Consider the following 12,753-nt stretch of genomic DNA (forward strand, 5'->3'; position numbering starts at 1 on the left):
GAGCCACTCTTGGTGATGGACATTGAAGCCCCCCACACAGAGTACATTCTGCACCCTTGCCACCCTCAATGCTTCTTCCAAGTGGTGTTCAACATGGAGGAGCACTGATTCATCAGCTGAGGTGGGGTGGTGCGTGGTAATCAGCAAGAGGTTTCCTTACCCATGTTTGACCTGATGTCATGAGACTTCATGAGGACCAGAATCGATGTTGAGGACTCCCAGGACAGCTCCCTCCCAACTGTATATTACTGTGCCGCCACCTCTGCTGGGTCTGTCCTGCTGGTGGGACAGGACACACCCAGGGATGGTGATGGTGGTGTCTGGGACATTATCTGTAAGATACGATTCTGTGGGTATGACTATGTCAGGCTGTTGCTTGAATAGTCTGTGAGACAGCTCTCCCAATCGTAGCAGAAGCCCCCTGATGTTAGTAAGGAGGGCTTTGCAGGGTCAACAGGGCTGCAATTGCCATTGTCATTGTCTTTTCCAGTGCCTAGGTCGATGCCAGGTGGTCCGCCTGGTGTCACTCCTTACTGGCTTGTTTTTAGTGGTTTGTTACAACTGCGTGGCATTCTAGGCCATTTCAGAGGTGTGTAAGGGTCAACCACATTGCTGTGGTTTTACAGTCACATGAAGGACAGACCAGGTAAGGACAACAGATTTCCTTCCCTAAAGGACATCAGTGAACCAGATGGGCTTTTACAACAATCAACAATGGTTTCGGGGTCATCACTAGACTTCTAATGACAGATATTTTATTGAATTCAAATTCCACCATCTGCCATGGTGGGATTTGAACCCACGTCCCCAGAGCATTATGCTGGGCCTCTGGATTACTAATCTAGTACCAATACCACTATGCCAATCCACCTCACCCCTGTCTCTGTGAACACCCACCCCATGACCCTACCATCACTTACCTGCCTCTATTCAATCTGAGGCCTCGGGTGAGTCTAGTACCAGCAGCAGCCGCCACTTATTTGGTGGTGCTGCAGTGTACAGAAGAACTGCAGGCCTCTGATTGGCCAGCAGCTCTTGGTAGGCAGGGCTCCCACCACTGGGGACCCAGGGGAAGACCTGTCACTGTCCTGTCAAATGCCTGAGTGGCATAAGATGCGGCGGGCCTTCCCAGGAAGAGGCGACAAGAAGTCTTGTTGGCTCTCGAGCCAGTGGCTGAGACCCCCATCATCGTCACAAGATTCCACCCAATATTTCAGTGAGTGAGTAGTCAATCTTTAGAACTGGTTTCCTAGGGAAACAGTGGAAGCAGTTAGAATTGATTTATTCAAATGTAACTTAGATAGGTTTCTTTTAGAAAATAACATTTTGGGATAGGGTTTAGGAGTTATTTGAGCTATGAATTGGATAAATACTTGAAGGAGAAGAAATTGCAGTGGAATAAGTAATGAATGGGACATATGGTTAGCTCTTTCAAAGAGCTGGCACAGGCACAATGGGTCAAATGGCCTTCTGCTGTGCTGTATTATTCAATGATTTTATGACACATGGTAAGGGTAGCATGCTTGGGAGAAACAGGAAGCTTTGCACCGATGATTCCTAAAGCTCTCCACCCTGGGATTTTGCTTGTGTCATGTCTAGTTCTGTTGTAGATTAATTGGTAGAGATTGCGTGCTCTGATTAGTCAGCTACTCCATTATTTTGTATCATGTGACTGCTAGGATGGTAGATGATTAACCAGTTGGACCTTGGTCTTTTCTCATCTAGCAATTCCTATGTTTTAATTATTGATGATGCACTGAAAGTGGAGCTTGTGTCTCAGCTAGGATCAAGCAAGACACTGAGGCTTTGCAACATCTTGTTGAGCCTCAACTGATAGTATATCACTCTGCTTTGGGTTTTAACCATCAGACATTGCTTCAGTCATGTAACAAGAACCATGGGTTCTAATCCTAATCAGTAGGATAAAAACTACACAAATGATGCATTACCTTTTTGGAGTAAAAGTTTAACCACTTCTGTATGTCCATTCTGTGCAGCAAGAGCTAGTGGAGTGAGTCCAAAGGCACTTCTGGGGTCTATTGTGGCTCCAGCATGAATCAGTAAATCCACTAAATCCTTCCTACCCAGTTTGGTAGCTTCATGCAGGGCTGTCCTCTTATTATTGCATTCCAAATTCACAGCTGCCCCAAAACGTAACAGCAGCGAGGTAACATCAAGAGCTCCATTTCTTATAGCTTTGAAAGGAGCAAATGGGTTTTATTGGCTTGGCCACATTCAAATTTCAACTAACATAAAAATAAGATCACAAATTTTAAGAGCTTAACAATACATTGGTTATTGATTCTGATAAGTTTAGAAAACATCTCATGGTAACCGTAAATCTCCTGTCTGATTTATCAAGTGTTAGATCCTTTATACGATCTGTTTCCAGGGGCACCAGGACTGATGCAGCTCCCTCCTTTCTTTAAAATACTGTCATAGGATCTTTTACATCCCTTTGATCAAGCAGCTGAGCCTTGGTGTCTATGTCATTGGAAAGATGGGTTCAAAATATGAAAAAAAAAACAAAAAGGAAGACTAAAACTGAAGAAAATGAAGGCGCAGACTCTGTGGAATGGTTGATCTCCTTTTTTGCTATACTATTCTAGAATAACTTAGGAGTAGAAAAATATGAAAACCCAGAGGAGCAATGGATATTTAATTCTAATGATACCAACATTAAATCAGTCAATAGCAATAAGTAGGTAGCATGTAAAGTAATTAAATGGATGTAGATTTCAACCCTTTTCTTTGATAAAGCCAAGTAGCACAGATTTAAACAGAGATTCACCGGCTATTAAAAGAGAATTGCCCTCTTCATCCTTGGCATTGGGTTCGCAGCCCTTCACAAGTAAATGCTGCACATTATCTATAAGATTCAACTCAACCGCCAAAAAGAGGGGGGTTTCACCCTTCAGGGTCTTCCGCTCCCACGTACTAGGATGAGAAGCTGTAATGAAATGAAACCTTAGTTAGAAATAAAAACCTAAATTTGGCAATTCAAATCAACTGCTAACTACCCTCTGAGAGAAGAAATTCCTCCTCATCTGTTTTGAATGTGTGATCCCTTACTCTGAGATTATGCCTTCTGGTCCTAGACTCTCCTACAGGGGGAAACAACCTCTCACCATCTACCCTGTCAAGCCCCCTAAGAATCTTATATATTTCAATAAGGTTGCCTCTCATTCTTCCAAACTCCAATGAGTACAGGCTCAACCTACTCAACCTCTCCTCATAAGAAAATCCCTCCATACCCGGGATCAACCTAGTGAACCTTCTCTGGACTGCCTCCAATGCCAGTATATCTTTCCTTAGATAAGGGGACCAAAACTATTCACAGTATTCTAGATGTGGTCTAACTAGTGCCTTGCATAGTTTTAGCAAGACTCCCCTATTTTTATACTCCATTCCCTTTGAAATAAAGGCCAACACTCCATTTTCCTTCCCTAGTACCTATTCAACTTGTATGTTAGCTTTTTGGGATTCATGCACAAGGACTCCCAAATCCCTCCGTACTGCAGCTTTCTGCAGTCTCTCTCCATTTAAATAATATTCAGCTCCTCTATTCTTCCTGCCAAAGTGCATAACCTCACATTTTCCCATATTATGTTCCATCTGCCACTTTTTTGCCCACTCACTTAACCTTGTCTATATTCCTCTGTAGACTCCTTGTGTCATCCTCACCACTTGCCTTCTCACCTATTTTTGTATCATCTGAAAATTTGGTGATAGTACATTCACGTCCCTCATCTAAGTCATTAATATATATTGTAAATAATTGAGGCCCCAGCACTGATCCCTGTGGCACTCCACTAGTTACAGGTTGCCATCCTGAAAATGTCCCCCTTATCCCAATTCTGTCTTCAATTAGTTAGCCAATCCTCTATCCATGCTCATATACTACTCCCAACACCATGGGCTCTTATCTTAAGTAGCCTTACGTGCGGTACCTTATCGAACACCTTTTGGAAATCCAAATATATTACATCTGCTGGTTCCCCTTCATCCATCCTGCTTGCTACCTCCTCAAAGAATTCTAATACATTTGTCAGGCATGATTTCCCCTTCATGAAGCCATGCTGACTCTGCTTGATTAGATTATGTAATTCTTCTATAAGATTCAACTCAACCGCCAAAAAGAGAGGGGTTTTACCCTTCAGGGTCTTCTGCTCCCACGTACTAGGATGAGAAGCTGTAATGAAATGAAACCTTAGTTGGAAATAAAAACCTAAATTTGGCAATTCAAATCAACTACTAACTACCCTCTGAGAGTGCTCTGCTATTACATCCTTTGTAATAGACTCTAACATTTTCCCAATGACAGATGTTAAGCTAACTGGCCTATAGTTGCCTGTTTTTTGTCTCCATCCCTTTTTGAATAAGGGTGTTACGTTGGCTGTTTTCCAATCCTCTGGGACTTTTGCAGAATCTAAGGAGTCCTGGAAGATTACTACCAGTGCATCCACTATCTCTGTAGCCACTTCCTTTAATGTTCTAGGATGCAGCCCATCAGGTCCAGGGGGCTTAGCGGCCTTTAGCCCCATTAGTTTCCCAGTACTTTTTTTCTAATAATAGTTATTGTATTTATTTCCTTCCTCTCTTTTGCCCCTTGATTATTTAGTATTGGAATGCTATTAGTGTCTTCTGCCGTGAAGACTGAAGCAAAATATTTATTCAACTACTCTGCCATTTCCTGGTTCCCCATTATTATTTCCCTACCCTCATTCTGTAAGGGGGCTATGTTCACTTTGGTCTCTCTCTTCCCTTTTAAATATTTAAAGAAGCCTTAACTGTTTTTATATTACTTGCTAGTTTACCCTCAAAGTTTATTTTCTCCCTCTTTATTATTTTTTGGTCATCTTTTGTTAGTTTTTAAAACCTTCCCAATCCTCTGGCTTACCACTAATCTTTGCCACGCTTGATGGCCTTCCAGACTCAGGACTGAGTTCACCAATTTCAGGTCATAACCACCACTCCCATTTTTTCAGACAGCAGCTATTGGTAATGATTCTGCTGCTTCCATTTACACCTCATCCTAGAACAATATTTTATTTCTTTAATTGACCCATTACCATCCCTTTTGCCTTGCACCATCACCCTTTTGTCAATCCACCCTGTCATAAACCTTCCCTTTTGTTCTTTCTCCTCTATACACCTTCCTGCCTCTCTACTTGCTGGAAATCTGTTGCATAGCTAGCTCTTTCCAGTTCTGATAAGAGGTCATTGATCTGAAACATTGGGCAGAATTTTCTGGCTGGTGGGCAGGCGGAGCGGGCGCAGGTGGGCGCGGACCTGATTGCCGCCCATGATCTGTGCCGCCATTTTATGCGGGCGGGCCAATTAAAGCCCGCCCAGCGTGATTTGCGGCTCCCAAGGGCAGCGGGAGTGGGCGGGCGGCAGCGGGATTGCATTGACCATCAGGTCCAATGGTGACCCTTTCAAAGGCTGCAAATCATGGCCAGTGGAAGGTCTCCCCAGAGCGCTGCTGGTGAGCAGGCCAGGCAGGAGGGTAGGGCAGGGGGGCACTGTGCCCCTCGTTTTTCTGACGACTGCCTTTCTGCCCTCCTCGAGGAGGTGGCAGCACGGTGGGAGGTCCTCGTACCCCAGGATGGGAGGAGGATGCCCCCCCCAACAAAGGTGCCTGGGAGGAGGTGGCGGAGATAGTGAACTCCCACAACGTGGTGCAACACACATAGATCCAGTGCCGTAAGCGCTTCAATGACCTCTTGCACTCAGGAAGGGTGAGTACCAATGTTGGCATTGGTCACTTAACCCAGCAGGTAGGCTTTCCCCCTGGCGCCCCCCCACCCCCCAACCAAGGGATGTACATTGACATTGCCTCCACGTTAACTGGTAAAAAGTCCTTGTTCTTCCTTTCAGCATCAGCGGAGCAGGGCCGGGAGGAGGAGCAGCAGAGGCCCCCTCTCACACCTGAGAGCCCTGAAGCCATGGACTCACCAGCGTCACACCATTTCTGCGAGGCAGGCACCAGCGCAGATATTAGCACCTCGGTGGGAATTAGAACATTGGCTAGTGTCCTGGGGCACAGCTGGAGGAGCTGGCAGAAACAGAGGTGCCCATAGCGCCAGCAGTTGGAAGACTGCAGGGGACTAGGCACATGCTCAGTTGGTGCCTGATGATGTGCCTCTGGAGTCGTCTGCGAGGCAGCAAATGCAGGAAATGCAGCCAGGTGTGCGGGAGCATCTGGTGGAGATACATGAGGCTATGCTTGGCTTGGTGTCCGTGGTGGAGGAGTCTACGTGGACCATCGCCGAAGCAATGAGCCACATGTCCGAGTGCCATGTGTCCTCCGTAGAGAGAGTGGCGACTCTCGTGGAGAGGCTCCTCCAGGAAACCCATCAGGGCTTCCTGGGGATGCGCTCAGACCAGCAAGCCCTCACATCGGCATTGACCTCAGCTGGTCAGTGCCAGTGTGGGAGATGGTCTGGGCACCAAGTTTCCCAGCTCGGTGCCCATCCATCCACAGTGAGCAGGGAGGTCCGAAGCGACCTCACATCGGCGCAGCGGCTGCCTGTCATGCCTGCAGGCTCCTCTCAGGGCGCTCTGGATGAGGGTGGCAGCTCCTCCGCCCCTCTGCCAGTGACCGTTGCATCCGATGATACTACAACGACCGGGGAGATGCCAACTGCGGAACTGGCAGCTCCCTCCCAGGCGGGGCCGGCACAGGCTCCATGGGCCAGAAGACGGCTGCCAAGGTCATCGAGGCCAACAGGACAGCAGAGTCAGCAGGCTGTCTCACAAGCCACTCCCAGCGAGGGGGGCTGCACCAAGACGTAGCACCCATAAGCGTAAACATAAGGCACCTTAGGTACACCACAGGTTTTTCACTGGTGCTTTTGTGTTGGCCCACAATGAGGTCTTTATGATTTGGTGTGATGTTGAACACCTTTGTCATTTTGTTTTCTTAAATTCAGACATGTCACCATGGCTAAGGGTGCCTCTTTTCTTCTGCAGGTGGATGGATACCAATAATGTTATGAGTGATTTGTGATTTGTGGGACATTCTGCTTTATTGTTAGTTAATGTTCCTACCAAGGCAGATTTTGCACTCAGGTATCGAGTATAGAGTCTGCAGCCCAGGCTTGTCCTGGAGGTCCATCTGTGGTGTGCTAGCTGATTAAAGCCTCCCGGGTGTCCCTCCCTCCCTGGAGAATGCCCGGGTCAGTGTCTACCCCCTCAGCGTTTCCCTGTGTGTATTCATCCTCGGACTTACTGCTGGACTCGTCGTGTGCAGCCGCAGCCACTGCGTCTACATCTTCTTCATCCTCAGCGTCCCCCCTTTCCAGTGCAAGATTGTGGAGAGCGCAGCATGCAACCACTATCACCCACACATGATCTGGGGGGTACTGGAGTGCGCCCCCGAATGGTCCAGACATCGGAAACGCATTTTGAGAAGACCAGTGGTTCTCTCCACCACAGCCCTTGTGGGGGCATGGCTCCTATTGTACCGCTGCTCAGCTTCTTGGATGGCGGAGAGGAGTCATGAGCCACCTTCTGAGAGGATAGCCCTTGTCACTCAGCAGCCATCCATCCCCCTGGACGAGGTGGAAGCCAGCAATGGCCACGAAGCCTCTGGCTTGCTGTATCTGGCTTGCCTGGTCCCAACGGTAGTGGATGAACGTCAATGCACGCCTGAACAGAGCGTCTGTAACCTGCTTGACACAAGTGTGGACAGCTGATTGGGACATACCGCAAAGATCACCCACCGACCCCTGGAAGGAGCCAGAGGCATAGAAGTTGAGGGCAGCTGTGACCTTCAGAGCCGCTGGCATGGGGTGTCCACCCACACAGTTTGTGGAGATCTCAGGCCCAATCCTCTGACAGATATAGTTGACTGTCTCCCTTGAGAGATGGAGCCTCCTTCGGCACTGCATCTCAGACATATTGAGGTAGCTGCTTCGCCGCCTGTACACCCTGGCTGCAGGATAATGGCGTCTTCTGTGGCCCCTTCCACCTTGGAATACCCCTTGGCCCTGCACCCCTTGTGCCTGAGCTTGTCCTCCCAAAGGTGGCTCCCCTGGAAGTTGCATGTGCACTCCTGGCCTCCTCCCCTTCTAGCCCTCCCTTCCTCCTCAGAGGTGGTGCCTCCAGTGTAGAGTTCAACTCCCATTCCCAGACTAAAGGAAGGTTTCCTGAAACCTGCAGGCCCAAAAAAGGTTTCTCATTTCAGAGTGCTGACCTGAAGGTTGTGAGTCCAGACTAAGCAGCTGGTATGCATTTTGAAGTATTTCTGCTCACACAGGCAAGTATCAGTTACTTTGAAAAATTAATATTTGACAGAGCACTCTCGCAACCCCACTGAGCCCTCTTATCCTGCCCGTGGATGAGGTTTATACAAATGTGTCCTACCCGCCTGCCTGTTGCGCCCGTACGATGACCCGAAGATCACACGGGCGCCGAAAAATCGCCGTCAATTGGCACCTCAAGGACCTTAAGTGGCCCCGTTAATTAATGGCAGGCGCGCATTGGAGATCATTGCGCGTCCGCCCAATGAAATATCGCGATGGTGCGTGGTGACATCAGGATGCTTGCCTGACGTCACCACTCGTCATTTTACGTGTTGGCATGTGGTGCCCGCCCCTGCACGCCAACAGGAAAATTCTGCCCGTTAACCTTTCTCTATAGATGCTGCCAGTCGGACTGAGTAATTTCCAGCAGCTTGTTTTTTTTCAGATTTCCAGCATCTGAAGTATTTTGTTTTTTTTATAAGGTACCTTCTTTATCCTCTGTCTTTCTATGAAATGAAACCACTTAACGGAAACCCTAATCCAGTTGCTAAAAGGAATCGAATACAACATTAATAGCTTTTTAGTAATTGCTGACAGTTAAAGTGAAACTAACTGAACAATTCAACATATTAGGTTAACAACTGGGCATATTCTACATTTAATTTAATGGCTGAGCACTCAAAGGTGGATTCTCCCCACTAACTTTGTGGGTACAAACGTATCACATAGTGTCATACTAATCTCTGAATGTCCAATTTTGATTCTTTGTCTCTGTTGAGTTTGTGGATTACAGCCAAGACAACAATTACAATATTACAACTGGTCTCTGTTGTGAAACTGCTTTAAGAGGATGTGCAAATATTGTACACGTGTCATCACAGTACCAGGATGACCAGCAGGGTGCATGCACTCGTACGTGTGTGCATTGAATCCCTGGAGTAGACCTGTTTGTTGAGCTCTCCTGTAACTTGTATACTAGTCTTCAAATAAAATAACCTATTTTATTGTTCACCAGTCCTGTGTGTGTGATTGGTGAGTTTGCATGAAGAAAGCAAGTCATGCAAGTCTTCTTACTCAGAAGGTGCAAAAACCAACAAGGCTTCCCCTATTGAAAGATGCATAAGCATTGGGTAGATGCTGGATTGAGTTAAGCTATAGACTCCATCAAATTGGTTGTCAATTATCATTAATATATATCAATAGCAGCCCTTGTCCATCATGAGTTGATATGGTTGGCCTTCCTATTGCTATTGGAAGTAGCAAGAGTTGAGAGGTGGAGCTGTGGCTCAGTTCATAGCACCCTTGCCTTTGAATCAGAAGGTTGTGGGTTCATGTCCCACTCCCAGAAACCAAGAACAGTTACAATCTGTGACTGTTGATAACTTGAAAGAGTTACAAATCAAGATAAATGTTTTCACGGTTGATTTCAGATGAACAAACACTAAAATTAACACGGTCACCTTCAAAAGTGGCTCCAAGAATTGCGTGATTTAATTGTACTGCCGCTTCATGTAGAGGAAGCCAGCCTCTGTCATCAGCTTCATTAAACGCAAAGCAATGAATGGACAGCTGGCGCACATCTGCTTCCTGACCTAGAAATTATACATTCTTCAGTCATGTCATTTATGGGATGCTGATAACCAGAAAATAATTTCAAGAATTCAGACAACCTATCAAGCACACACATTCAACTTTGCAGAACACGCACAATCTCAGTGCATGAAATGAAGATCGTATTTTGTCCTGGCACAAGAGGGATGTCATACTATGACTGGAGTAATCAGGTGTATGTTATGAGACAAATACTAGAACTGCAAGTGGCAGGAACTTCCCTGTGGCGATTGATATTTGAATGAGTACTTGCATTCTCATTAGTTCAATGGAAATAGATTTAATGTAAGTTCCCTTTCACCTTCCCCTCCCCTTTGGCCAATTCACCTAACAATTCCAGGAAGAAAACTTTAAGTACTAGAAAGCAAACCAAAATTCACAAGCCGTTGTTAACTACAGGATAATGTATGGCACCTAGCGTGATTGATTCTTATATTTACTATTTTTGCATTATGAAAATTTGAATATTTCTTGGGTGGGTTTGCTGCATTCAAGAGACTCCAAACTCAAAAGTAAATAAGACACAGTAAAAAGGCCAGCCAACTAAAGCCAACAAAATGAGATACTGCTATCAGTTAAATGTTTACTCAGATTTCTATTTTTAGATGCATAGATTAAAAATTCTGATTAATAGCAAACCATTTGTAGTTGTATATTAGTTCACCTGTTCGTATTGCTTCGACAATCTTCCTGTTCTCTGTACTTGGTAAGAACCTGAACACAAAAGCAAGGTTACATACGAACTGCACATTTACAAATATGTTCAGAGTTTACAATTGCTCCACACTTGGGAATGCATAGGTTAAGTTACTTACTTTATACCAATGTGGTTAAGGTGTTCAAATCCCAATGCTGCTGAAGCATTGAGCTAAACAATTATTTTTTTTTCTTAATCATTTCTAAATGATATAATTTGAAATAATTTTAAATATAGATAAATATAGATAAAACACCCAGACATATGCAATGTTAACAGGGTTGCTTGGCTGGACATTAGATTCTCTGAGGCTCCAATACAATTTCTTTAAGTCTTTTAAGGCTAACGTGTAAAACAATGTGCCAGAGCTCCTTCAGTGAGTAAATACACCTTACAGTGTGCTCCTGAGCCCTATGGGCCATGAACAGGTTCAATTCCTGGTCTGTGCTGGTTCAGCTAGTCTTGGCCCGAGATGCTGTTCGGGCAATACAATCATTCTTAATATCTTGGTCTACGTAGGGAGAAAATCATTCAATCAGGTTTATATTCTTGATCGCTATCTGGTGACCTCTGCTAGAAAGTGGTTTTGTGTGGTCACCAGGTGAGGACAGAATTGGGCTCAGCTGTCATGCCTTGCATAATGGACACAACGCCAAAAATACATGGAAGTTAGCCATGTGGATGAGGTGTTGGGGAATGGGCAGTACATGTGCAGCTACAACCCAACAAGATTTAATGCCTCAGAACAGGAGGAAAAATAGGCTGAAAAGTAATTGCCTTTTCTAAGTTCTAAATTAGTAATGGTTTCATTGCTGGTGATCAAATGCAGGGTGTGGATTCTGTGATGGTAAGTGTCTGAAGGAGCCACTGATTCTTTGGTAAGGCCAGTAGTTCAATTGGAAGACAGGGCTGCTGCTTAAAAAATTAAGTTTAGAAGTCTGGAACATGAGTAATCTAGGTAACATTTTTAGCATTCGAATCTGAAAGATAATGGGTGGAATTTTCCAATTTGGAGACTAAGTACGGTGGAGGATGGGAAATTTGGTGTGATTCCCGCTGGGCGGTGGGGCGGATTTTCACGCCCGATCTTCCACTTTTCAGATCATTAATTATGTACCAGCAAGGAACTTGTCGAATCTCGTGGCAGGGCAGGCAGTGATTTGTCCGCCCCACCATTACCTCGTGAGGTTGAAAGTCCTGGTGCCATATTTAAACGGCACTCACACACACAAGTTCACTCACTGCAAGCCAGGTGTTGTGTAGGACAGATAACCCATGGCACCTAAAAGATCTGAACCCTCAGCTCCACAATTCAGCAACACCTTCCTGGATATTCTCCTCTATGCCATCCAGGAAAGATGGGAGGTCTGCTTTCCAAGGGATAGGAGCCAGAGGTCCACCCACCTGACCACCCTGGCTTTGGAGGTGGTCGCTAGGGAAGTCAGCACCTGTGGCATGCAAAAAACAGACTACCCTGCAGTGCAGGAAAAGAATGAATGATCTGATGCGCTCCGCCAGGCTAAGTGAACGTTCTCCGCGCTCCAAATGCACACTCTCATAAGGGCATCAGGCAGTCTGAGGGTTAGTGTCCACAGGAATGTCACATACTATCAGATGGGACATCAGCACTGAATATCTGCCAGCTACTTTAAGATCACCATCTCACGTAAGATCCTGCACAAAGGGTGTCTTCATATCTTACTGGGGAGAGCTCAGCTCACACAGCAGGCATGCATGCTTATGAACTACTCTTTCACAGTGCTCACAGTCAATCCATCTGTCTTCATCCAGGACCTGCTCGCCCATTATTGGCGGGAGAGATTGAAGGCCGCAGTGGGGGACCCTGGAGCTGAGGATACTCTCCTCCCATGAGGAGTAGACGGCAGAGCTCACAGGATGGATAGAGAACATTCCTGTGTGGAAGGCAAGATCAGACTTCTCCAGCAAGTCTGTGAGGCTCCATGCAGCATACATCGACAACATGCGGACAATGACTGAGTGACCTATGGTGTAGGTGCCTGTCTAGTCAATCATTAATTATTTCTTCTCTCTACTCCAGCTACCAGCAAGAAAAGGCAGAGGAGGAGTTCCAGCAAGCACCTCAGCTCCAGCCCCCAGACCATCTCAGATGAAGATGCTGAAGATCCATCACTGTGTTCACCTGGACCCTCCATCAGCAGAGATACACGCACCCAA

General features: G+C 46.1%; 1 protein-coding gene across 1 annotated transcript in view; it reads right to left on the reverse strand.

Annotated features, from left to right (window-relative positions):
- The window catches only part of asb14a (ankyrin repeat and SOCS box containing 14a), a 38,300-nt gene that overhangs the window by 18,281 nt on the left and 7,266 nt on the right, over positions 1–12,753 (reverse strand). The window contains exons 3-6 of the mRNA XM_078542912.1: positions 10,525–10,574; positions 9,710–9,841; positions 2,792–2,950; positions 1,950–2,195 (exon numbers count right to left, since the gene is read on the reverse strand). Of these exons, the coding sequence (XP_078399038.1) occupies positions 1,950–2,195; positions 2,792–2,950; positions 9,710–9,841; positions 10,525–10,574 (587 nt within the window). The remainder of the gene's footprint in view (positions 1–1,949; positions 2,196–2,791; positions 2,951–9,709; positions 9,842–10,524; positions 10,575–12,753) is intronic.

Source organism: Cetorhinus maximus, chromosome 6 (assembly GCF_964194155.1).
Source record: "Cetorhinus maximus chromosome 6, sCetMax3.hap1.1, whole genome shotgun sequence".
NCBI lineage: Eukaryota > Metazoa > Chordata > Chondrichthyes > Lamniformes > Cetorhinidae > Cetorhinus > Cetorhinus maximus.